A 27,192-nucleotide genomic window follows, 5' to 3' on the forward strand; every position below is an offset into this window, starting at 1 on the left:
GAGACTCTGACTGGTGTGCTTGCCGGCAAATTTAACTCCAAAAAAACAGCCAGAAAGAACTTCAGATAAAATTGTTTCCAAGTTTTTTGCAATTAAAAAACATGCATTGAAGTAAAACGTGTACCAAGGATCCAAAACAAATGCAAAAGAAAACATACCTGTAAATGTCAGAAGCCAAACAAAGTCGGTTCACATTTGCTTGTAGATCTCTTAGCTAATTTAGGAGTTTGGTCACCGTGGTTACAATAGAATAGAATAGAATAGAATAGAATAGAATAGAAGGCCTTATTGTCATCAACAATGAGAGCATGACCAAAACATACTACTCTGTTAAGGTTGTGATAAAATAAGAGAACATATAAAACATGTTAAAAATAAATAAATACCAGGAATAGCAATAAATACCTTCCATTGAAAACAGCAGCGAGAGTAAAAAAGGGTGTAGGCTATGAGACAAATTCAATGGCCTAATGGCCCAAGAAAGGGCAAAACCATTTTTTTAACTATTTCTTTTTTCCTGCTCTTGTGTGACGAAAATCTCTTCTCTGACCCGCTCGACATCCATTGCTTTCCTCCTCTCCAAGGTTCTCATAGTCATTATTGTCACCGATGTCCCACTGGGTGTGAGTTTTCCTTGCCCTTATGTGGGCCTACCGAGGATGTCGTGGTGGTTTGTGCAGCCCTTTGAGACACTAGTGATTTAGGGCTATATAAGTAAACATTGATTGATGATTGACTGATGGCAGCAGGTCTAACAAGAGCTGACCAGGGTGACATCTGTCTGCTAGGATTTAGCTCTTCCGCGGCAGCGAGAGTGAGCATCGCCCTCTAGGGAGAGCAGAGGGCGGCCGATAATCTTCTCCTCAGTCCTGGTCACCCTCTGCAGGGCCTTCCTTTCTGCAGCTAGAGCAGGCAGCAAACCACACAGTTATGCAATACATCAGCATTAGCGGAAATAGAATACCTCGTTTCTCCTCAAGTTGGTTCCTTGCAGTCAGCGTAGCTCCCGGGAGCCATTTGGCCATGGAGACCAGCTGCTGGGTCTCTGCTACACCGGAGTCTGTTTGGATGTACTGGAGGAGATGCAGATGAGGGGACAGGGCTGCGGAGCTAGCACTGAGCGCTGGGACGGAGAGGCTTCGCGGTGTCTCGACTGGGTGAGCAGGTGTCGGACACATCAGTCACCTTGGTCGTATCCTCGCTCATCCATGCGGACTGGACACTGGCCGAGAGTGGAGTCGGCTGTCTGGGTTGCTTTGTTGGGTCTGCTTCTGTCTCTGGCCATGCTCCCTCCTCCCCAGCGGACGATGGCGTGGAACACCGCAGAGGCCACCACAGTGGATATGTTTATTTTACTTTTTATTCATAGCTGTATCAATCAATCAATCAATGTTTATTTATATAGCCCCAAATCACAAATGTCTCAAAGGACTGCACAAATCATTACGACTACAACATCCTCGGAAGAACCCACAAAAGGGCAAGGAAAACTCACACCCAGTGGGCAGGGAGAATTCACATCCAGTGGGACGCCAGTGACAATGCTGACTATGAGAAACCTTGGAGAGGACCTCAGATGTGGGCAACCCCCCCCCCCTCTAGGGGACCGAAAGCAATGGATGTCGAGCGGGTCTAACATGATACTGTGAAAGTTCAATCCATAGTGGCTCCAAGACAGCAGTGAGAGTCCCGTCCACAGGAAACCATCTCAAGCGGATCAGCAGCGTAGAGATGTCCCCAACCGATACAGGCGAGCGGTCCATCCTGGGTCCCGACGAGCGGTCCATCCTGGGTCTCGACTCTGGACAGTCAGTACTTCATCCATGGTCATCGGACCGGACCCCCTCCACAAGGGAGGGGGGGACATAGGAGAAAGAAAAGAAGCGGCAGATCAACTGGTCTAAAAAGGAGGTCTATTTAAAGGCTAGAGTATACAAATGAGTTTTAAGATGTATGTAGAAGTGTCTGCTTGTATCTGCTGCTTTAATGTCTTTAATGTCCTCTGTGTTCTTTGATGTTTGATGTTTCCCTCTTACACACATGTAAGAGGGATGTGTACTATGGCTATGAGTTGTTGTTTTTTTCCCTTGGCCTCAGTCTGCACCCCCACTCCAGGGCCTAGGCTAAGACCGATTTTTTTAAATTTTATTTTAATCTTCTATTTTTTTCTCCCATCCCCCCCCCCCCCCTCCCCCCTTGTTTACCTGTATGTCATCTTTTTTGTAAGGGGCGCTGGAAGCCGGCAGACCCGTCAGCGATCCTGTTCTGTCTCCCTGTAATGTTTGTCTGATCTTGAATGGGATTGTGCTGAAAATTGTAATTTTCCTGAAGGAACTCTCCTGACGGAATAAATAAAGTACTATCTAATCTAATCTAATCTAGGAAGTGGAGTCTCCGCTGTGCCTTTTTGACCAAAGCTGAAGTGTCAGTCCAGATGAGGTCATCTGAGATGGAACTTAAAGAAGGCCACACTTGCTCCATTTACTACAAGTAGAGTAATTTTACCTTCTCTGTCAATTAAAGTCAGTGACCATGGCCTTGGTTTTTGTTATGTTCAGCCTCAGATTTTTCTTGGTGCACCACTCTTCCAGCTCATGCTGAGAGGAGAGCAGTGGCAATGGCATCATCTTCAGGCAAAAACTGGTGTGGATCAAAGTTCTGGCTTCAATATCGGAGAAAAGTCCGTTCAAAACACTTCTTTTTGCAAGTGGAACTGATCTGTATTGTCATTTAAATCTATTCTGTGTGGGATCGGGATGACAATGGCTGCTTTATGACAGATGGGGCCTCGGCATTTTGTTTGAATAGTAAAAAAAAAAAAAAAACTTCTGTAAACAATTGTAGCAGCTAAATTGAATAACTACTTGAGAGGCTCTTGTTTCCGTTTGACATCAATCAATCAATCAATCAATGTTTACTTATATAGCCCTAAATCACTAGTGTCTCAAAGGGCTGCACAAACCACTACGACATCCTCGGTAGGCCCACATAAGGGCAAGGAAAACTCACACCCAGTGGGACGTCGGTGACAATGATGACTATGAGAACCTTGGAGAGGAGGAAAGCAATGGATGTCGAGCGGGTCTAACATGATTCTGTGAGAGTTCAATCCATAATGGATCCAACACAGTCGCGAGAGTCCGGTCCAAAGCGGATCCAACACAGCAGCGAGAGTCCCGTTCACAGCGGAGCCAGCAGGAAACCATCCCAAGCGGATCTGGATCAGCAGCGCAGAGATGTCCCCAGCCGATACACAGGCAAGCAGTACATGGCCACCGGATCGGACCAGACCCCCTCCACAAGGGAGAGTGGGACATAGGAGAAAAAGAAACGGCAGATCAACTGGTTTAAAAAGGGAGTCTATTTAAAGGCTAGAGTATACAAATGAGTTTTAAGGTGAGACTTAAATGCTTCTACTTTGGTGTGGTGGCATCTCGAACTTTGTTCATGTTCATGTTCATGTTGTCTAGACTGGTAATAATACAATAATGTGCTTGTGTTTGTTGATTCTTTATTCCTCACCATGATGAATCTTCAGCAGGTTACACACAAAAGAGTCCAACAAGTGTCCAATACAAATAAGAAACTGTCATTAAAGTGAAGCTGTCAAAACTGTGCTGATTTCACTAGCAAAATAATGTTCATGTACAAAATACAATGACACTCAGTGACAGGATGGCCTAAATAAACATTTTTAAAGCAACTTGCTTAAAGGCCTACTGAAATGAGATTTTCTTATTCAAACGGGGACAGCAGGTCCATTCTATGTGTCATACTTGATCATTTCGCGATATTGCCACATTTTTGCTGAAAGGATTTAGTAGAGAACATCGACGATAAAGTTTGCGACTTTTGGTTGCTAATAAAAAAGCCTTGCCTATATTGGAAGTAGCAAACGATGTGCACGTGACGTCACGGGTTGTAGGGCTCCTCACATCCTCACATTGTTTATAATCATAGCCAGCAGCAGCAAGAGCGATTCGGACCGAGAAAGCGACAATTTCCCCATTAATTTGAGCGAGGATGAAAGATTCGTGGATGAGGATAGTGAGAGTGACGGACTAGAAGAATGAAAAGAAAAAGACGAGGGCAGTGAGAGCGATTAAGGTCTTATTAGACACATTTACTAGGATAATTCTGGAAAATCTGCTTATTGAGTTACTAGTGTTTTAGTGAGATTATATAGTCATACATGAAAGTCAGAGGGGTGTGGTTCAAGGTTCAAGGTTCAACTTTATTGTCCCCGCGGGGAAATTTGTCTTGGACACAGTGCATCATTGCTTTCTTAACATACACAAAAACAACAGAACAAAAACACAAGCACAGACACAACGACAACCGGACAACTAACATTTAAACATCTAAACATCAGAACATGGAGCTTGATAGACATGGGTGGCACTTTGATGTAGGCATAAAATCTACAGTATGGAGATAAAGATAAAGTACCAGTGTGCATTGCATTAGAGCTCATGACCGCCAGTGTCTCTGAGGGTTAAGCCATGCATGGAGCCAAGAAAGTCGCAACTGCCTCTTTGACAGCTGCTCGTGTTTACGGTAAGAGCCAATTTATTGCCACACTTTTCTACATGTGGTAGAGAACCATGTTCGCTTAAACGCTCTGTTCCATATTAAAGCTTCACAACAAACAAAGAAACACCGGCTGTGTTTGTGTCGCTAAAGGCAGCTGCAATACACCGCTTCCCACTTACATCTTTCTTCTTTGACGTCTCCATTATTAATTGAAGAAATTGCAAAAGATTCAGCAACTCAGAGGTCCAAAATACTGTGTAATTATGCGATTAAATCGGACGACTTTTAGCCGTGTGTGGTGCTGGGATAAAATGTCCGCTACAACCAATATCGTCACAAGCATGCGTCAACATAAGCGTCCTCATCCCGCGACGTTTTCAACAGGACACTTGGCGGGAAATTTAAAATTGCAATTTAGTAAACTAAAAAGGCCGTATTGGCATGTGTTGCAATGTTAATATTTCATCATTGATATATAAACTATCAGACTGCGTGGTCGGTAGTAGTGGGTTTCAGTAGGCCTTTAACATCAGGTAAATTAACAATTTAATTAGGGGCGGCATAGCTTGGTTGGTAGAGCGGCCGTGCCAGCAACTTGAAGGTTGCAGGTTCGATTCCCGCTTCCGCCATCCTAGTCACTGCCGTTTTGTCCTTGGGCAAGACACTTTACCCACCTGCTCCCAGTGCCACCCACACTGGTTTAAATGTAACTTAGATATTGGGTTTCACTATGTAAAGCGCTTTGAGTCACTAAAGAAAAAGCGCTATATAAATATAATTCACTTCACTAATTTTGTAACATTAAGACTTGTTTTTTTTAGTCATATAACTGTTTTTTTTCTGCTGCCGTCACCGGCACACGCGTGTTTGTTGAGTTGGTATTTGTAAGTGAATCTGTCATCACACACATGGCAGCTGAATGGTTTCTCACCAGTGTGTGTCCTTGTGTGTTGGAGCAAATGTCCTTTCTGAGCAAACCTTTTCCCACAGACTGAACAGCAAAAAGGTTTCTCTCCAGTGTGCGTCCTCACGTGCGCTTTCAAATGGGCCTTTTGCGAGAACCTCTGGCGGCAGACCGTGCAGGAAAAAGGTTTCTCGCCCGTGTGCAGCCTTGTGTGAGCCATCAAATGTGCCTTTCGAGGAAAGCCTTTACCGCACACCGTGCAGCTGAAAGGTTTGTTTCCTGTGTGTGTTCTCCGGTGTGCGTTTAAATTCTTCCTGTTGCCAAAGGTTTTGTCACATTGCGAACATTTAAAGTGTGTGTTGTCAGTGAAACACATGATATCAGCTTTAAAGTCTTCGTCATCTGTGTCGGGAAAGTGGGACGTCATGTCATCACTATCTGAGAGCGGAGGATCCAACAGGCCGCAGGCTTCTGGTCTCTTCTCGCTGCTGTCATCAAGATGTGACCACCAATCTTTCCTTTTGCCATGGTCACTCTTCCCCATCATGCCAATCACTGGGAACTTCTTCAGCCCTTCAAGCTGCTCCTCCTCTTCCTCTTGACCGTAGAGGGGCTGTGGCGCCTGCTGCTGCTGCTGCTGCTGCTCTGGGGAAAGATCTTCTCCATCGACATCTGCAGGACACAGGACGAAAAAGACAATCTGGAAAGTGAGGTCGTCTCTCTGACATTCGCCGGACTAAAAGAACCAATGAAAACACATCTTTCCGGGCTTTTGCGAGTCATATAAAATGACGTGGCGGGCCAGGTCTGGACCTTGATTATCGATCTCAATCAAGCACTAGAACACCTTGGTCATTAAACCCGTTTTGGCAACTGTGGTATCATCCCACAGGCCCTGGTGGAGAAGCTAAAATCAATCATCAAAAAAATCAATGTTCATTTATATAGCCCTAAATCACTAGTGTCTCAAAGGGCTGCACAAACCACAACACAAACCACTACGACATCCTCGGTAGGACCACATAAGGGCAAGGAAAACTCACACCCAGTGGGACGTCGGTGACAATGATGACTATGAGAACCTTGGAGAGGACCACATATGTAGGCAAACCCCCCCCCCTCTAGGAGACCGAAAGCAATGGATGTCGAGCGTGTCTAACATGATACTGTGAAAAGTTCGGTCCATAGTGGATCCAACACAGCCGCGAGAGTCCAGTCCAAAGCGGATCCAACACAGCAGCGAGAGTCCCGTCCACAGCGGAGCCAGCAGGAAACCATCCCAAGCGGAGGCGGATCAGCAGAGCAGAGATGGAAAATGATTTATTGTCAATTCTTAAAAATCACAAGACACAAAAGAACTGAAAACTGGCTTTTTATTCACTGGCTTTTAGCCCAGCATGAGACTTTAAAGTATTTTTAAATTTTTAACTGCTTTTATCTAACAAATAGTTCTTAAGGTAATTTCCATCCATCCATCCATCCATTTTTTGCCGCTTATTCCCGTTCGGGGTCGCGGGGGGCGCTGGCGCCTATCTCAGCTACAATCGGGCGGAAGGCGGGGTACACCCTGGACAAGTCGCCACCTCATCGCAGGGCCAACTTAAGGTAATTTGTATTTGCTATTTCAATGTGTTTCTTTACTTCTGTTTTAAACGTTATTATTTTTAGTCTGTCCTTTGCCTTTATTTCTCTGTGGTGTTCAGCCCTTTGTTCTTTAACTGTGGTTGTTTTTAAAAGGATTTATAAAAAAAAAGTTGGTATGATATAGGAAAAGTACATTTTCGGCACAGTCCCACTAAGAGCAGACATACATTGGATCAGCCATTTTTACGGCGCTCCTTAAAAAAGGTGGGAAAACGGTGATATTGGGAAAGGGGGGGAAGAGTAAAAAAAATATCAGTCAAAGCCTGGACCCCCGGGAAGGCTGAGTCCGAGGGGGGAGGGTTGGAACCCTAGAAGGCCCCGAGGGGACAAACAAGCGGACACCCCAGATCCGAGTCCCTCATTGGGGAACCGGATCCGCCACTTTCTGACCAACAGAGACCGTCAGGAAACACAATCTTCCATCTTTCTCAGCACTGGCTCCCCCAGGAACGTGCCGAGTCCCCCCCCCCTTCACACTACTGACCTTTGACTGCACTGCTCAACAACCCAGCTGTCTTTTTGTGAAGTTTGTGGACAATTTGGAGGCATTAAAGACCAGATGAGTCTGACCGAATACAGAGTGGAGGTAGAACATTTGGTAGATTGGTGCAAAAGGAACAACTTTGCATCAATGTCAAGAAGACCAAGGAGTCGGTGCGAGACTTTCTGGAAGGTCTCCTTACCACCTGCATATCAAAGGAGCAGCCGTGGAAATGGTCTCCAGCTTCAGGTATCTTTGGGGTTCATCTAAACTGGAGCCACAACAAGTCCTGTCTGGTTAGGAAGGCAAACCAGCGTCTCTACTTCCTGCTGCCGTGGGATTGTGTAAGGGGCGGCCTTAGGACCACCATAGACATCTTCATCTGCTCCATTCAAGGGGTCACTGAAATAGCAGCACTTACCAGTGAGCTGCCTCTATTTTTTAAATTGTATTTATTTATTAGCAAGCTGGTCTCGCTTTACTCGCCATTTTTAATTCTAAGAGAGACAAAACTCAAATAGAATTTTAAAATCCAAGAAAATATTTTAAAGACTTGGTCTTCACTTGTTTAAATAAATGCATTATTTTTTTTTTTTTACTTTGCTTCTTATAACTTTCAGAAAGACAATTTTAGAGAAAAAATACAACCTTAAAAATGATTTTTGTATTTTTAAACACATATACCTTTTTACCTGTTAAATACCTGGGGCGGTATAGCTCGGTTGGTAGAGCGGCCGTGCCAGCAACTTGAGGGTTGCAGGTTCGATTCCCGCTTCTGCCATCCTAGTCACTGCCGTTGTGTCCTTGGGCAAGACACTTTACCCACCTGCTCCCAGTGCCACCCACACTGGTTTAAATGTAACTTAGATATTGGGTTTCACTATGTGAAGCGCTTTGAGTCACTAGAGAAAAGCGCTATATAAATATAATTCACAATTCACAAATTCCTTCCTCTTCTTTCCTGACAATTTCAATCAATGTTCAAGTAATTTTTTTTCCCCATTTTATTGTAAAGAATAATATATACATTTTAATTTAATTCTTCATTTTAGCTTCTGTTTTTTCGACAAAGAATATTTGTGAACTAATTCTTCAAACTTATTACGATAAAAAATCCAAAAATGTATTCTGAAAAATCTAGAAAATCCGTAGAATCAAATTGAAATCTTATTTCAATGTCTTTTGAATTTCTTTTAAAATTTTTGTTCTGGAAAATCTAGAAGAAATAATGATTTGTCTTTGTTAGAATTATAGCTTGGTTCAATTTGTTATATATTATAACAAAGTGCAGATTGGATTTTAACCTATTTAAAACATGTCATCAAAATTGTAAAATTAATCTTAATCAGGAAAAATTACTAATGATGTTCCAATATTTTTTATTTTTTTTTAAAAAGATTCGAATTAGCTAGTTTTTCTGTAAATTTTTTCAGTTGCATTTTGAATTTTAAAGAGTCGAAATTGAAGATAAACTACCGGTATGTTTCAAAATTAAATTTTCATATTTTTTGTGTTTTCTCTTCTTTTAAACCGTTTAAGTTTTTTTTGCATCATTTATTCTCCACAAAAAACCTTCCGTAAAATGAAAAAAAAAAAGTACGACGGAATGACAGAAAGAAATACCCATTTTTTATGTATATATATATATATATATATATATATTTATTTATTAAAGGTAAATTGAGCAAATTGGCTATTTCTGGCAATTTATTTAAGTGTGTATCAAACTGGTAGCCCTTCACATTAATCAGTACCCAAGAAGTAGCTCTTGCTTTCAAAAAGGTTGGTGACCCCTGCTCTACATCCTTTTTTTGATCCCCTGCTCTGAGGCAGGAGGCCTGCGGAGCATCCGGAGTAGGACTAACACACCCAGGAACCGCTTCTTTCTGGAAACAGTGAAGTGTTTTAAGTCTCATCTTAAGACCCACTTTTATTCTTTGGCTTTTAACACTACGTGAGTTGTGTGGTCCTCTGTGTATTTTTTATTTTTAATTTGGATTTCTTTTTATTGTTTTAATTAGTTTTACCCTTTAAAATCTTTTGTAATCATGTTTGTTTATTCAATTTGTATTTTTATATTGGTTTTATTTTTTATCAAGTCATTGGTGGAGCTAAAGATATTTGAATATTGTTTTTAATATTTTTGTGCAGCACTTTGGAAACATTTATGTTGTTTAAATATGCTATACAAATAAAGTGGATTGGATTGGAAACGGTTAGACCAGGGTATCAAACTCAATTTAGATCGGGGTCAACATGGAGAAAAACTTCCCGGGACAAATTTTCTCCCAAAATTCAGCCGGAGCTGGAGGTCACGCCCCCTCCAGCTCCATGCGGACCTGAGTGACGACAGCCTGTTTTCACGTCCGCTTTCCCACAATATAAACGGCGTGTCGCCCAATGACGTTATAACTGTAGAATGATCGAGTGCGAGTTCTTGGTTTCTTATGTGGGTTTATTGTTAGGCAGTTTCATTAACGTCCTGCCAGCGCGGTAACAACACACAACAACAGCAGTCACGTTTTCGTCTACCGTAAAGCAGTTTGTCTGCCGTAAGCAGCAATGTTGTGACACTCTTAAACAGGACAATACTGCCATCTACTGTACATGCACATGGTTAGAAAAATAGTGACAGCGAATAGAACAAGGATGGACAATTCAACCCTTAACTCAACAATGAGTAGATGGGTGTTTTGTGTGTGTATATGTGTAAATAAATGAAGACAAAAATTCAAGTATTTTGTTTATTTATATATATACACGCCCCATCCCCCACCTCCCAAAATCGGAAGTCTCAAGGTTGGCAAGTATTAATGAGTGAAAACCTCCACTGTGAATCCTAATTATTCGTTGTTGTCTATAAAAAATAAACTTGAAGTATAGTTGGGTAAGACAAATAAGTCTAACATTTCTGAATGATTTATATTATTACAATGAGTCTAATTTTAGTTAGCGGGGACAAGCAACAAACGCTATTTTTTCAGTTAAATTAATGTTTGAGAATATATTAATTCAATATTCAATTAGATCAAGTGGAATAAACTTTATTTAAAGAAAACCTTTTTACAATTATTTTTTTTTTCAAGGATTTATTAATTTGATTGAAATGGCCAATAACAAATGGGTTTCACAAAATATGCCTAACTTTTAATAAAATAATTTATCTTATTAGATTTTTTTTTTGTTAGTTTTTGTGTTTAATTATCACCCAAAAAAAAAAAAAAAAAACACCCAACCATTTTTCTACCGCTTGTCCCAATGAGATAAAGTTAATAGTTAATACCAACCTGCTCTGCGTGACTCCATTTGAGGCTTCTGGTAAAACAGCGTCCAGTTTTTTTCACGTCGCCGCTCGTTCTCGCTCAGTTTGCCAGCCGAAGGAGCTTCAAAGTGCACCGAGACGAGATTGACCAGGCGAATTAAAGACACGTCGCATATGACGAGATAAATATGCGTCGAAAAAAAGAACAAACGCCATGAATACAATAACAGACTCATACTAACGGTTGCCAGATGGGAATTGACCACTTTCCACGTCAGTTAGGACCTCTCGCTATAATAGAGCACAATTTCAAATACACCACATATTATATTACGTAGTTTTACTTTTAAATAAACTAACAACGTCGTAGGAAAAACTGCCACTGACAAAACACCGCCCTCAAACTGCTGTAACCATAGACATCTTGTAAATAGACGCAGCATCGAGCGCTACTGCCTACTGGCGCTAACGAGACGCGGGGCCGCCATCTTGGAGTGGTGATCCGCCCCACTCAGTGCAATTCATTTGTCAGGAGTTAGCGCATTTCATTCATTTTACCTCACTGAATACCATTGATTTTCACGTGCTTTTTCGTCATACGTGTAGCTACGATAAAGGAAACATGTTTTATTATTCATAGTTTGCTTATTAGTAATAGAATATTCTTACATATATTTGATAACATTTGATCATTTTAAGCTTATACTGGCTCACCTGCACTGGCTTCCTGTGCACTTAAGATGTGACTTTAAGGTTTTACTACTTACGTATAAAATACTACACGGTCTAGCTCCAGCCTATCTTGCCGATTGTATTGTACCATAAGTCCCGGCAAGAAATTTGCGTTCAAAGGACTCCGGCTTATTAGTGATTCCCAGAGCCCAAAAAAAGTCTGCGGGCTATAGAGCGTTTTTCATTTCGGGCTCCAGTACTCTGGAATGCCCTCCCCGGTAACAGTTTGAGATGCCACCTCAGTTGAAGCATTTAAGTCTCACCTTAAAACTCATTTGTATACTCTAGCCTTTAAATAGACTCCCTTTTTAGACCAGTTGATCTGCCGTTTTTCTTTTTCTCCTCTGTCCCACTGGAGGGGGCCCGGTCTGGTGGCCATGGATGAAGTGCTAGCTGTCCTGAGTCGGGACCCAGGATGGACCGCTCGTCTGTGTATCAGCTGGGGACATCTCTGCGCTGCTTATCCGCCTCCGCTTGGGATGGTTTCGTGTTGGCTCCGCTGTGGACTGGACTCTCGCTGCTGTGTTGGATCCGCTTTGGACTGGACTCTCGCGGCTGTGTTGGATTCACTATGGATTGAACTTTCACAGTATCATGTTAGACCCGCTCGACATCCATTGCTTTTCAAATTTGTCGAGAAATGTTGAAGTAGTAACATGTTGAATTGAGAAATGGTTTTACGGAATTCCTGGAATTTCGGGAAAACTGGGAATGTTTCCAGTTAAAAAAACAAATACGTTTTTTGTCCTGATTAACAGGAATGTTTTGACGGTAGAACGGTTGAAATGCGTTGAAAATGTGTGAGGAGTAGTCGCCAGAAAAAGAAAAAAAAAAAAAAAAGAGTAAAAATTAGGGCTTTGGAAAACCAGGAATTCTGGAACATCTTGGATTTTTTCAAGTTTTCGAAAAATAAAGCAGTTTAAATTTCCAAGATGGTGGAATGTAGAATGCCTTGGATCAGTTGAAAAATGTGGAAGTTTGAAAAATGGCCAATATATTTTGAATGGGAAAAATGACCCGGAAAACCTGGAAATCTGTGAAATGTTGCAATTTTTTAAAGAAAGCCCGCGATTCCCAAATAGGCTGAACAGTTTGAAGTTGGAACAGTTTGAATCAGATGAAAATTTGTGGAACTTTGAAAAATGTCCCATTGTTTTTAATGGGAATTTCCCCAAAATGTGGGAATTTCAGAAAAAGCGGATATGTTTTTGAAAATGGTAAACATCTTGAATGTTCTGAATGAGTTGAAATGGTTGGTGCTGGAATTTTTGAATTGATTGACAAATGTTGAAGTAGTAACAGGCTGAATTGAAAAATGGTATTCCGGAATTCCTGGAATTTCGGGAAAACTGGGAATTTTTCCAGTTCAAAAACAATTTATTTTTTTGCCCTGATTAACAGGAATGTTTGGACGGTGGAACCGTTGAAATGTGTTGAAAATGTGGAAGGAGTAGTTGCCAGAAAAAAGGGTACAAATAGGAAATAGGAAAACCAGGAATTCTAGAAAATCCTGGAATTTTTTTAAATTTGGAAAAAAATTAGTTGAAATTTCCAGGATGGTGAATTGCTGAATGGTTTGGATCAGTGGAAAAATGTGGAAATTTGAAAAATGGCCAATTCATTTTGAATGGGAAACATGTCCCGGAAAACCAGGAATTCTGGGAAATCTGTGAATTGTTGCAATTTGTCAAAGGAAAGCCTACGATTCACAAATAGGATGAACAGTTTGAAGTTGGAACAGTTTGAATCAGATGAAAAATTGTGGAACTATGAAGAATGTCCCATTAATTTCAATGGGAATTTCCCCAAAATTTGGGAATTTCGGGAAAAGCGGGCATTTTTTTTGAAAATGGTAAACATCTTGAATGTTCTGAATGAGTTGAAATGGTTGGTGTTGGAATTGTTCAAATTGGTCGAGAAATGTTGAAGTAGTAACATGTTGAACTGAGACATGGTATTACGGAATTCCTAGAATTTAGGGAAAACCGGGAATGTTTCCAGTTCAAAAACAAATTGTTTTTTTGTCCTGATTAACAGGAATGTTTTGATGGTGGAAGGGTTGAAATGCATTGAAAATGTGGAAGGAGTAGTCACCAGAAAAAAGGGTACAAATAGTGCTTTGGAAAACCAGGAACTCTGGAAAATCCTGGATTTTTTTAAACTTGTAAAAAAATTACTTTAATTTTCCAGGGTGGTGGAATGTGGAATGGTTTGGATCGGTTGAAAAATGTAGAAATGGTGGAAATTTGAAAAATGGCCAATTCATTTTGAATGGGGAAAATGTCTCGGAAAACCTGGAATTCTGGGAAATCTGTGAAATGTTGGAATTTGTCAAGGGAAAGCCCGTGATTCCCAAATAAGCTGAACAGTTTGAAGTTGGAACAGTTTGAATCAGATAAAAAATTGTGGAACTTTGAAAAATGTCCCATTGAAATTTCCCCCAAATTTGGGAATTTCGGGAATAACGGGCATTTTTTTTGAAAATGGTAAACATCTTGAATGTTCTGAATTAGTTGAAATGGTTGGTGTTGGAGTTGTTCAAATTGGTCGAGAAACGTTGAAGTAGTAACATGTTGAACTGAGACATGGTATTACGGAATTCCTAGAATTTAGGGAAAATCGGGAATGTTTCCAGTTCAAAAACAAATTGTTTTTTTGTCCTGATTAACAGGAATGTTTTGATGGTGGAAGGGTTGAAATGCGTTGAAAATGTGGAAGGAGTAGTCGCCAGAAAAAAGGGTACAAATAGGACTTCGGAAAACCAGGAACTCTGTCAAATCCTGGATGTTTTCATACTGGTAAAAAAAGTACTTTAAATTTCCAGGATGGTGGAATGTGGAATGGTTTGGATCGGTTGAAAAATGTGGAAATGGCGGAAATTTGAAAAATGGCCAATTCATTTTGAATGGGAAGAATGTCCCGGAAAACCTGGGATTCTGGGAAATCTGGGAAATGTTGGAATTTTTCAAGGGAAAGCCCGTGATTCCCAAATAGGCTGAACAGTTTGAAGTTGGAACAGTTTGAATCAGATGAAAATTTGTGGAACTTTGAAAAATATCCCATTGTTTTTAAATGGGAATTTCCCCAAAATTTGGGGATTTCAGAAAACGTGGGCATGTTTTTGAAAATGGTAAACATCTTGAATGTTCTGAATGAGTTGAAATGGTTGGTGTTGGAATTTTTGAATTGATTGACAAATGTTGAAGTAGTAACATGCTGAATTGAAAAATGGTATTACGGAATTCCTGGAATTTCGGGAAAACTGGGAATTTTTCCAGTTCAAACACAATTTAGTTTTTTGCCCTGATTAACAGGAATATTTTGACAGTGAAACGGTTGAAATGTGTTGAAAATGTGGAAGGAGTAGTCGCCAGAAAAAAAGGGTACAAATAGGGCTTCGGAAAACCAGGAATTCTAGAAAATCCTGAAATGTTTTTAAACTTGGAAAAAAAGTACCGGTAGTGGAAATTTCCAGGATGGTGGAATGTGAAATGTCTTGGATCGGTTGAAAAAGGTGGAAATGATGGAGGTTTGAAAAATGGCCAATTGATTTTGAATGGGAAAAATGACCCGGAAAACATGGAATTCTAGGACATTTGTGAATTGTTGGAATTTGTTAAGGGAAAGACCGCGATTCCCAAATAGGCTGAACAGTTTGAATCGGATGAAAAACGTGGAAGGTAGAGCACGCCAAAATCTGGAGGAGAAGAAGATGTTTAATAAATAGATACATTTTGGTGTAAAAAACAATATGTGTGAAAATGAGTTTTACTTTCTCTCACTCCTTTTTGGATATGAAAAACCTAACAATACATACTGGTTAGGTTTTTTTATATCCAAAAAGGAGTGGGGAAAAAGTGAAACTTATTAACTCCCACCCCTTATCTATAAATCAAATACCTTAGCTCCAGTGTCTGAAGTCTGTTGGCTCAGAGGCTCTGTTATTTCCGAGTTTGAATAGTACATACACTATATTGTCCAAAGTATTTAGCCACCCATCCAAATGATGAGAATCAGGTGTCCTAATCACTTGGCCCGGTGTATAAAATCAAGCACTTAGACATAGGGACTGTTTCTACAAACATTTGTGAAAGAATGGGTCGCTCTCAGTGATTTCCAGCGTGGAACTGTCATAGAATGCCACCTGTGCAACAAATCCAGTCGTGAAATTTCCTTGCTCCTAAATATTCCAAAGACTACTTTGTTATAATAATACAAATCGCCACCTCATCGCAGGGCAAAGACAGATAAAAAAACACACTTAAAAAAAAATAAAAAATAAAAATCAAGGAACCTGGGCGCCCAATGCTTTGGATTCCTTGTTTGGTTTTGAAAAACGCTGAAGGTTTTTTAGTACGTTTACCTCATTTCAACAGGAACACTTGTGCTTCTTAATATTGTACTTTTCAGAGAACTTTTTCTCGCACACGTTGCAACTGAAGGGCTTCTCGCCAGTGTGTGTCCTAACGTGTCTAATCATGTGACCTTTCTGAGAAAATCTCTCCCCGCAGAGCGAGCAGGAAAAGGGTTTTTCGCCGGTGTGCGTCCTCGTGTGCCTCCGCAGCGCTGAACGGACGCGAAAACTTCTGCTGCATGATGTGCAGGCAAAAGTTTCCCCTCCTGTGTGCGTTCTCTGGTGCGCCATCAAATTTCCCTTTAAGGAGAATTTTTTATCGCAAAGTGAGCAGCTGAAAGGTTTTTCCCCCGTGTGGATCCTCACGTGTCTTTGCAAATCAGTCTTGCTGCCAAATGTTTTGTCACATTCCGGACATTTCAAGTGTTTGTTGTCAGTGTGGCCTCTCTTGTGCTTTTTTAAATTACTTCTTTGAGAGAATTTAATGTGTTGGTTGGAAGTGTGACACGTCGTATCAGTTTTAAAGTCAGGAGATCGTGACACTGTGTCGTCACCATCTGATAGCGGAGCTAAGAAGCAGTCGGCTTCGGTTCTTGTCTCCTCACTTCGACTATGACCAGGCCGGGACCACTGAGCTTCACCTTCGTCATCTTCACTCTTCACAATCACACAGAACTTGCGGATGACCGCATCCTCACGACTCCCCACTGGCTCCTCCTCTTTAACGTGGGGCCACCAAGGTTTCTTCTGAGCCACCCTGGCGCTCCACTCCTGCTGCTCAGGGACCAGATCTTTTTCACGGACTTCTGCAGGACACAAACACACATATGATGCAGATGGACACACACGGAAGAAAAATAGGGCTTTATAAATAAAATGGATAATAAAGTGTTACATTACTGAACACATGAGGTTAAGACACAAAAAAAAAAAACTTGCAATGCGTGACTCTACACACGAACGTCACCTTAACATGTTCAGGATGTATGCAACTTGCTGTGCATACACAAAGGCATGTAGACATGATAATAATAAATTACATTTTTCAGTAATGACGGACAGTTTTATGTCCGGTTGTTTCATGTTTCATGTAGAATTTATTTATTTATTTACTTAACATCATTAAAACATGATGAACCCTCCATTTTTTCTGTTTCTTTGTTAAAGGGGAACATTATCAGCAGACCTATGTAAGCGTCAATATATACCTTGATGGTGCAGAATAAAGACCATCTATTTTTTTAACCGATTTCCGAACTCTAAATGGGTGAATTTTGGCGAATTAAACGCCTTTCTGTTTATCGCTCTGGAGGGGATGACGTCAGAATGTGACGTCGCCGAGGTAATACAGCCGCCTATTTCATTTTCAACACATTGTAAACATTAGGTCTCAGCTCTGGTATTTTCCGTTTTTTCGACTATTTTTTGGAACCTTGGAGACATCATGCCTCGTCGGTGTGTTGTCGGAGGGTGTAACAAAACGAACAGGGAGGGATTCAAGTTGCACCACTGGCCCGAAGATGCGAAAGTGTCTGCCGCCAGACCCCCATTGAATGTACCAAAGTGTCGCCACATTTTACCGGCGATGATAGACATGGCACAGAGATGTATGGATAACCTGCAGATGCATTTGCAACGATAAATTCAACAAAATCACAAAGGTGAGTTTTGTTGATGTTGACTGCCAGCTAATCGATGCTAACATGCTACACCAATCGATGCTAACATGCTATTTACAAACGGTGCTAAAGCAGACATGGCACAGAGATGTATGGATAACCTGCAGATGCATTTGCAACTATATTACGTTTCCTTCCACCCACATTTAATGCGAAAAAAACACTTACCAATCGACGGATTTAAGTTGCTCCAGTGTCACAAGATGTGAAAGTTCTGATCGTTTGGTCCGCACATTTTACCGGCGATGCTAACGCAGCTATTCGGCCATGCTATGGCTATGAATAGCGTCAATAGCTATTCGCTCAATAGCTTCAGTTTCTTCTTCAATACTTTCATACTCCCACCATCCGTTTCAATACATGCGTAATTTGTTGAATCGCTTAAGCCGCTGAAATCCGGGTCTGAATCCGAGCTAATGTCGCTATATCTTGCTGTGGTATTCGCCATTGTTTGTTTACATTGGCAGCACTGTATGACGTCACAGGGAAATGAATAGTCTCATCGCAAATAGCGAAAATCAAGCACTTTAAAGCTATTTTTTTTTAGGGATATTCAGAGACCGGTAACATTTTGAAAAAAATTTAAAAAAATACAACAAGCCACTGGGAACTGATTTTTATTGTTTTTAACCCTTTTGAAATTGTGATAATGTTCCCCTTTAAGCAAACTTTCCAATGATGGCCACCTACTTTTAATCGGGTAAATCTTAGGAAAATTATCACATGTTGAAAGCCAGATTCAACCAAAACCTTCACAACCAAAACCAAGACCTTGGGGTCCCAAATCAACCTTAAGAAAGTCAGTGACTTCACTATAAAAGTGGGTGACAATGTTATTACCCTGAAAGATGAGGTCACCTACCTAGGTTCCATTCTAGAGGCGAATCTTTCCTGTGATAAAATGGCAACCAAGGTAATCAAAAACGTCAACCAACGAACAAGATTTCTCTACAGAATCTCCTCTCTGGTAAACAAAGCACCTTGAAGTTTCTAGCGGGGAACTCTCTTCAACCCTTTTTTCATTTAGGCATGCACCTCCTAGTATTCCAGCACCTCCAAAAACCCTCCTATCTAGACTCCAAACATCCCAGAACAAGCTAGTCAGGTTAATTCTAGACCTCCACCATAGATCACATCTCACTTCTACCCACTTCTCCAAAGTGGGATGGCTCAGGGTGGAGGACAGAGTAAAACAACTTGCACTGAGCCTTGTCTATAAAATTCGCTACACCTCCCTGATACCAAAGTATATGTCAAACTATTTCCAAAATGTAAATGACCGCCATAACCACAACACCAGGGGGAGCTCCACAAATCATGTCAAACCCAGATTCTGATCTAACAAAGGTCTTAACTCATTCTCCTTCTATGCCACATCAATATGGAATGCACTCCCAACAGGTGGAAATGAAAGTGCATCTCTATCCTCCTTCAAAAGCGCACTAAAAGAACACCTCCAGGCAGCTACAACCCTAGACTAACCCCCTCCGCCCACCACATCCCACCTCACCGGATTGTAAATAATCAAATGTATATACCGTATTTCCTTGAATTGCCGCCGGGTATACATTACCCGCATGCCTCGTTTTACCGCCGGGTCAAACTCGTTCTGCAAAATAATTAGCGCATGCCTAGAATTACTGCCGGGTCAAACTTGTTTAGCAAAATAATTAGCGCATGCCTCGGTTTACCGCCGGGTCATACTCGTCACATCACGAGTGTGTAACACAGGTGGGAAATAAGCCATATTTCCCGTCACAGCATCCCCTCATATTACCTGCGCCGTTTCCACGTTTAATCTCGCGAGTTTAACACAGGCGCTCAGGTGACCCGCTGCAGCCTATCGCACTCTATGTAATCCAGCGTTCCAAGATGGCTGCCAGGTGCGGCGGCTAAGCCTGGGGACATCAGAAGCCGGTATGTTTTAAAGTTGTCGTTTGCTTGCATATTAAATAAAATTAAAGCTGCAAGCAGCGTTGGTCGGGTCCGCCGTTGGCCGCCGCCGCCGTGTCCCGAGTCCCGATCTTAGTCAGACCTACATAGAAGTTTTTGTTTCATCACTCTACGACATTCCTAACAGAATTTACAAGCAGTTTTGTCAGTTTTTTTTCCTAGGGGGAGCTAGAGCACAATTTTCATTTTTGGGGTTTGTTTTTTTATTGGATGGCAATTTTCACCAGTCCTGATGTGTGTGTAAAATTTGGTGAGTTTTGAAGCATGTTAAGGGGGTCAAATTACAGATTGCCGTTTCTGGATGTTGTTGATAAATGGCTTTCGCTTGGCATAGTATAGCTTTAACTGGCACTTTGAAGCATTTTAAGGGGGTCAAATATCAGTTCAAAGAGGCAAAAAAGGCATTTTTTGCAAAAATTTTGTTTAGAAGGGGTTTTTGTCAACTTCCTGTTGATTTTAGGTATAGAAGTGTTTAATGGAAATGTAGGTCTAAGTCAGACATACATAGAGGTTTTTGTTTCATGTCTGTCCGACATTCCTACCAGAAGTTACAAGCAGTTTTATCTGTTTCCTCTTCCTGGGAGCAGATTTTTCTGTGTTTCATTAAAAAATTGCAATAGAATGCAATTTTGAGTTTTAAGGTTTGGTTTCTTCACTAGATCGCAATTTCTGCCAGTCCTGATGTGTGTGCCAAGTTTGGTGAGTTTTGAAGCATTTTAAGGGGGTCAAATTACAGCTCAAAGAGGCAAAAATAGCATTTTTTTTGAAAATGTTGCTTAGAATGAGTTTTTGCAAAATTTCTGTTGATTTTGGGTACGCAAGTTTCTTATTGTAAATGTAGGTCTAAGTCAGACCTACACAGAGGTTTTTGTTTCATGTCTCTACGACATTCCTAATGGAAGTTACAAGCAGTCTGTTTTTTGTCTCTTCCTAGGGGGCGCTAGCGCGCAATTTTCATTTTTGGGGTTTGGTTACCTAATAAGTTGGTCTGGTCTGTGTGTGTCAAATTTGGTGATAAAATAAATGGGTTGTACTTGTATAGCGCTTTTCTACATTCAAGGTACTCAAAGCGCTTTGACACTACTTCCACATTTACCCATTCACACACACATTCACACACTGATGGAGGGAGCTGCCATGCAAGGCGCCAACCAGCACCCATCAGGAGCAAGGGTGAAGTGTCTTGCTCAGGACACAACGGACGTGACGAGGTTGGTACTAGGTGGGATTTGAACCAGGGCCCCTCGGGTTGCGCACGGCCACTCTCCCACTGCGCCACGCCGTCCACCGTCCAGCATTTTACAACTAATTGTAAACTTATAGGTGGCGACCATCAGGGCCGATTTGCGATGAGAGAGTGTGGCGATGTTAAGATATTAAGCAGAGTTGGTAAGTGAATTTGTTTCCTAATAGTAGCTACTAGCCATACCCATGTATTTTCTATAGGCGGTTAGCATCGGGTTTTAATCCCGTTTACTCCAATGTTTCTGATCCGATTGAATTAATATTTATGTCGAGTCTTTATTTTGGTTACTTACATACGGTGACTGAGTGTTGTGGCGTATTAAGGCCATCTGCATTTTTTATGCTACATATTAACTGTTCTGAAGATTTGCTAATTTATGCAATTGTTCCTTTAGTTCTACAAATAGGAGATTGTTTCTAGTAAGGGTTTATCCATCCATCCATTTTCTACCGCTTATTCCCTTTTGGGGTCGCTGGCGCCTATCTCAGCTACAATCGGGTGGAAGGCGGGGTACACCCTGGACAAGTCGCCACCTCATCGCAGGGCCAACACAGATAGACAAACAACATTCACACTCACATTCACACACTAGGGTCAATTTAGTGTTTAATTATTATTATTTATTTATATTTCATATGTGTCATTTGGAAAGGAAAAATGTGTTTCTTTAAGTTGTTTAACCGTTGCTATGGCTTCGGTGTGTTAAAAGAGCTCCGGCATTAACAAACAACGTAGCGCCGGTAATACTGCACGGGAGATAGTTCACCACGGTTGCAGTTCAGAGAAATAACCACAGTAAGCTTCCTATTTCAGTGTGTAATAAGTGACAGTTTATAAGTTGCACTCGTAAAAGTTTCGGACGTTTGGGCACTCACGTTGCCAGTAGATGGGACGGGTGTGCTAACCGCAGCTCGCACGTGTGTTTGTTTGCTGCACAGTGACTTCACGAATGACAGGTTTAGTCACGTATTAGTTAAGTTTGTTAAAGAGACCCTCTCCCCGGTGACTGTTTACTATTTGGAGAACGAGTGGGGAACATTATAAAGAGTTTAGTTGTGTGCTATCGTGGCTACATTGCTGCGAGGGAAGTGACAGCGCGATTTGGTGAGGTAGCGTGTGAGTGGAGACGAGTGTAATTAATGTGTGTTTATTATTGTCTGGTTATTGTATGTTTATGTGGTCATCATCATCATCTTCCGCTTATCCGAGGTCGGGTCGCGGGGGCAACAGCCTAAGCAGGGAAACCCGGACTTCCCTCTCCCCAGCCACTTCGTCTAGCTCTTCCCGGGGGATCCCGAGGCGTTCCCAGGCCAGCCGGGAGACATAGTCTTCCCAACGTGTCCTGGGTCTTCCCCGTGGCCTCCTACCGGTTGGACGTGCCCTAAACACCTCCCTAGGGAGGCGTTCGGATGGCATCCTGACCAGATGCCCGAACCACCTCATCTGGCTCCTCTCGATGTGGCGGAGCAGCGGCTTTACTTTGAGTTCCTCCCGGATGGCAGAGCTTCTCACCCTATCTCTAAGGGAGAGACCCGCCACACGGCGGAGGAAACTCATTTCGGCCGCTTGTACCCGTGATCTTGTCCTTTCGGTCATGACCCAAAGCTCATGACCATAGGTGAGGATGGGAACGTAGATCGACCGGTAAATTGAGAGCTTTGCCTTCCGGCTCAACTCCTTCTTCACCACAACGGATCGGTACAACGTCCGCATTACTGAAGACGCCGCACCGATCCGCCTGTCGATCTCACGATCCACTCTTCCCCCACTCGTGAACAAGACTCCTAGGTACTTGAACAACTCCACTTGGGGCATATGCTACTGGCAGGATCAACTTATTGTGGCGGTCCGTTCCCTGTACGATCAGTGCCAGAGCTTGTTCCGCATTGCCGGCAGTAAGTCGAACACATTTCCAGTGAGGGTTGGACTCCGCCAAGGCTGTCCTTTGTCACCGATTCTGTTCATAACTTTTATGGACAGAATTTCTAGGCGCAGTCAAGGCGTTGAGGGGTTCCGGTTTGGTAACCGCAGGATTAGGTCTCTGCTTTTTGCAGATGATGTGGTCCTGATGGCTTCATTTGACCGGGATCTTCAGCACTCGCTGGATCAGTTCGCAGCCGAGTGTGAAGCGACCGGAATGAGAATCAGCACCTCCAAGTCCGAGTCCATGGTTCTCGCCCGGAAAAGGGTGTAGTGCCATCTCCGGGTTGGGGAGGAGACCCTGCCCCAAGTGGATGTTTATGTGGTGTATATAGTAAATTGTTCAACTATATAAGCAGTCTCCTCTCACTCTCTCTTAGACTAGATTTATTGGGTAAATAATGAATAATTGGAGGATCCCCCCAAGGTAAAATATAGTCCTTTATAGGCTCCTGTACATTAACTATTTTTTTATTAAATGTGCTTTTCATGATGGTATCCTTACATCACACTCAAATTTATAAGCGCAGGCCTAAATTTACCGCATGCCTTTGGTAAGCGCCGGAGTGAGAAGAGGTTTTAAAGTAATTAGCACATGCTTACTTTAACCGCATGCCTTTGGTAAGCGCAGGAGTGAGAAGAGGTTTTAAATTAATTAGCCCCCCGGCGGCAATTCAAGGAAATACGGTACAGTACTTGTTCTTATGCTTTCTGAGCTCACTATGGTCACTGCTCGCTGTACATAGACCTACACTGTTGCAATGTCTGTTCCTCAGATCATATAATTGTTGATGACTGAAGTGCTGATAGCAACCCAACCAAACCCCCTCGCCCACATCTCAACTCCCAGATTGTAAATAATGTAAATAATTCAATGTATATACTCTGATGATTAACTTGTGTGATGACTGTATTATGCTGATAGTATATATTTGTACCATGAATGGATTAACGTGGACCCCGACTTAAAGAAGTTGAAAAACTTATTCGGGTGTTACCATTTAGTGGTCAATTGTACGGAATATGAGGAATCTACTAATAAAAGTTTCAATCAATTAATCAATCAATCAATCCTATTGACTTCATATGAAAAAGTTTTACCATAAATTGGTGGATTTCACTGGGTTTATTTTTTTTCTTCCAATATTTAACACAGGAAAGCGTTGCTTATATCAATCAAGGGAATCGTCTTAACAAAACTTATCTGGTAATACTGGTTTCATGTAATTCAGGGGTCACCAACGCGGTGTCCGCGGGCACCAGGTAGCCCGTAAGGACCAGATGAGTCGCCCGCTGACCTGTTCTAAAAATAGCTCAAATAGCAGCACTTGCCAGTAAGCTGCCTCTATTTTTTAAATTTTATTTATTTACTAGCAAGCTGGTCTCGCTTTGCTCGACATTTTTAATTCTGAGACAAAACTCAAATAGAATTTGAAAATCCAAGAAAATATTTTAAAGACTTGGTCTTCACTTGTTTAAATATATTCATTTTTTTTTTTACTTGCTGCTTATAACTTTCAGAAAGACAATTTTAGAGAAAAGTGACAACCTTAAAAATGATTTTAGGATTTTTAAACACATATACCTTTTTACCTTTTAAATTTCTTCCTCTTCTTTCCTGACAATTTAAATCAATGTTCAATTATTATTATTTTTTTATTGTAAAGAATAATAAATAAATGTTCATTTAAATCTCTTCTGTTTTTTCGACAAAGAATATTTGTGAAATAATTCTTCAAACTCATAATTAAAATTCAAAAAAAATATTCTGGCAAATGTAGAAAATCTTTAGAATCCAATTTAAATCTTATTTCAAAGTCTTTTGAATTTCTTTTAAAATTTTTGTTCTGGAAAATCTAGAAGAAATAATGGTTTGTCTTTGTTAGAAATTAAGCTTGGTCCAATTTGTTGTATATTCTAACAAAATGCCGATTGGATTTTAACCTATTTAAAACATGTCATCAAAATTCTAAAATTAATCTTAATCAGGAAAAATTACTAATGATGTTCCATTATTTTTTATTTTTTATTTTTCAAAAAGATTTCAATTAGCTAGTTTTTCTCTTCTTTTTTTTGGTTGAATTTTAAAGAGTCGAAATTGAAGATAAACTTTGTTTCAAAATTTAATTTTCATTTTTTTCCTGTTTTCTCCTCTTTTAAAGGCCTACTGAAACCTATTACTACCCACCTGATAGTTTATATATCAATGATGAAATATTAACATTGCAACACATGCCAATACGGCCTTTTTAGTTTACTAAATTACAATTTTAAATTTCCTGGGAGTTTCGTCTTCGAAACGTCGTGTAATGATAACGTGTACGCAAGACGTCACAGGTTTTTAGGAAGTATGAGCGCTGCACACACACAGCAAAAAGTCGTCTGCTGTAATGGCATAATTCTACAGTATTTTGGACATCTGTGTTGCTGAATCTTTTGCAATTTGTTCAATTAATATCGGAGAAGTCACAGTAGAAAGATGGAGTTGGGAAGCTTTAGCCTTTAGCCACACAAACACACGGTGATTCCTTGTTTAAAATTCCTGGAGGTGAAACTTTCCTATGGATCAGAGCACGGTCAAGAGAACATGGATCCCGACCAAATGTCAACTAGCAGGTCAACACACCCGTGGAGACACCCTTCCGACCATCAGGTAATATTAAACTCACTAAAACACTAACAACAGAATAGAAAGATAAGGGAATTCCCAGACTTAACCTAGTATATGTGTCTAAAAACATCGGAATCCGTCCCAATGCAATTGCGTTTTTTTGTTTTTTTTTTTTTTCTAGTCCGTCGCTATCAATATCCTCAAACACAAATTTTTCATCCTCGTTCAAATTAATGGGGAAATTGTCGTTTTCTCGGTCCGAATAGCACTTTTTGTTGGAGGCTTCATTAAAAACAATGTGAATATGTGAGGAGCCATCAAACATGTGACGTCATCGTCTGCGACTTCAGGTAGAGGCAGGGCTTTTCTCTTAGCACCGGAAGTTGCAAACTTTATCGTGGATGTTCTCTACTAAATCCTTTCAACAAAAATATGGCATCCTGCAGTCCTGGGTTCAAATCCAGGCTCGGGATCTTTCTGTGTGGAGTTTGCATGTTCTCCCCGTGAATGCGTGGGTTCCCTCCGGGTACTCCGGCTTCCTCCCACTTCCAAAGACATGCACCTGGGGATAGGTTGATTGGCAACACTAAAATTGGCCCTAGTGTGTGAATGTGAGTGTGAATGTTGTCTATCTATCTGTGTTGGCCCTGCGATGAGATGGAGACTTGTCCAGGGTCTACCCCGCCTTCCGCCCGATTGTAGCTGAGATAAGCGCCAGCGCCCCCCGCGACCCCGAAAGGGAATAAGCGGTAGAAAATGGATGGATGGAAAAATATGGCAATATCGCGAAATGATCAAGTATGACATAGAACGGACCTGCTATCCCCGTTTGAATAAGGAAATCTAATTTCAGTAGGCCTTTAAACCGTTCATTAAGTGTTTTTTTCATCATTTATTCTCAACAAAAAACCTTCCGTAAAAGGGAAAAAAATGTACGACGGGATGAAAGACAGAAATACCCATGTTGTGTGTGTGTGTGTATATATATATATATATATATATATATATATATATATACACACACACACATATATATATATATATATATATATATATACACACACACACAAATATATATATACATATACATATATATATATACACACACACACACATACATACATACATACATACATACATATATATATATATATATATATATATATATATATATATATATATATATATATATATATATATATGTAAATTGAGCGAATAGGCTATTTCTGGCAATTTATTTAAGTGTGAATCAAACTGGTAGCCCTTCGCATTAATCAGTACCCAAGAAGTAGCTCTTGTTTTCAAAAAGGTTGGTGTCCCCTGATGTAAATCAATTAATGAAAAACAAATACCCACATACCTTCTATTTGAGGCTTGAAAACAGCGTCCAGTAGTTGACGTTGCCGCTCGTTCTCCTCTTTCGTCCGACACAGTTCTTCTTCGTACTCTGCAATCGTTCTTTCTACTACAACAAATATTTCTTCCACCGCCGCAGTCAATCTTTCACTCACCAACGCTCTCAGCATTTGGACGTGACACATTTTTTGTTTTGTTCAAACAATAACAGTTAGCATTTGTTGCTAACTTTCTCTGCGTCGGTTTATTAGGGGCTAACAAGGTAAGTTAGCCCGCGCTGCTTTAAAGTGCGAGACTGTAATGAACTGTGAGGTTTGGTCTACGGCGAAATAACACGTCTAAAAATACTGAAATTAATTTTAACAGGCCATAAACATGAAAAAAATACAGACATACACGATCTTTTTGCGATGGGTTCGTAGCTTCCGCTTTTTCTTCTTCGGTGGTGTACCATCCAGTAAATTTAAATGTTGTCGCCACACTCTGGAGAGATATGGTACCTACATACACGTTTGCT

At 41.0% G+C, this 27,192-nt stretch overlaps 2 protein-coding genes across 2 annotated transcripts in view; both read right to left on the reverse strand.

Moving 5' to 3' along the window:
- LOC133547611 (gastrula zinc finger protein XlCGF8.2DB-like) overlaps window positions 1-27,192 on the reverse strand; it is a 215,746-nt gene that overhangs the window by 89,825 nt on the left and 98,729 nt on the right. The window lies entirely within an intron of this gene.
- Window positions 5,033-27,134, reverse strand: LOC133548280 (oocyte zinc finger protein XlCOF28-like). The gene is made up of 4 exons (XM_061893598.1): window positions 26,680-27,134; window positions 15,931-16,716; window positions 10,850-11,089; window positions 5,033-6,109 (listed from the first exon to the last, which is right to left on the reverse strand). Exons 1-4 carry the CDS (start codon window positions 26,858-26,860, stop codon window positions 5,355-5,357), a joined length of 1,962 nt encoding a protein of 653 aa, XP_061749582.1. The 5' UTR covers window positions 26,861-27,134; the 3' UTR covers window positions 5,033-5,354.

This window comes from Nerophis ophidion, linkage group LG02, assembly GCF_033978795.1.
Source record: "Nerophis ophidion isolate RoL-2023_Sa linkage group LG02, RoL_Noph_v1.0, whole genome shotgun sequence".
Taxonomy (NCBI): domain Eukaryota; kingdom Metazoa; phylum Chordata; class Actinopteri; order Syngnathiformes; family Syngnathidae; genus Nerophis; species Nerophis ophidion.

Coding starts and splice junctions, on each gene's coding strand:
- LOC133548280 (XM_061893598.1), bottom strand. CDS start 26,860: ATGTGTCACGTCCAAATGCTGAGAGCGTTGGTGAGTGAAAGATTGACT. Junction 16,717..26,679: donor TTTCAAGCCTCAAATAGAAG/GTATGTGGGTAT, acceptor TGTGTCCTGCAG/AAGTCCGTGAAAAAGATCTG. Junction 11,090..15,930: donor TAAGAAGCACAAGTGTTCCT/GTTGAAATGAGG, acceptor TGACGTGGAAAG/TGGTCAATTCCCATCTGGCA.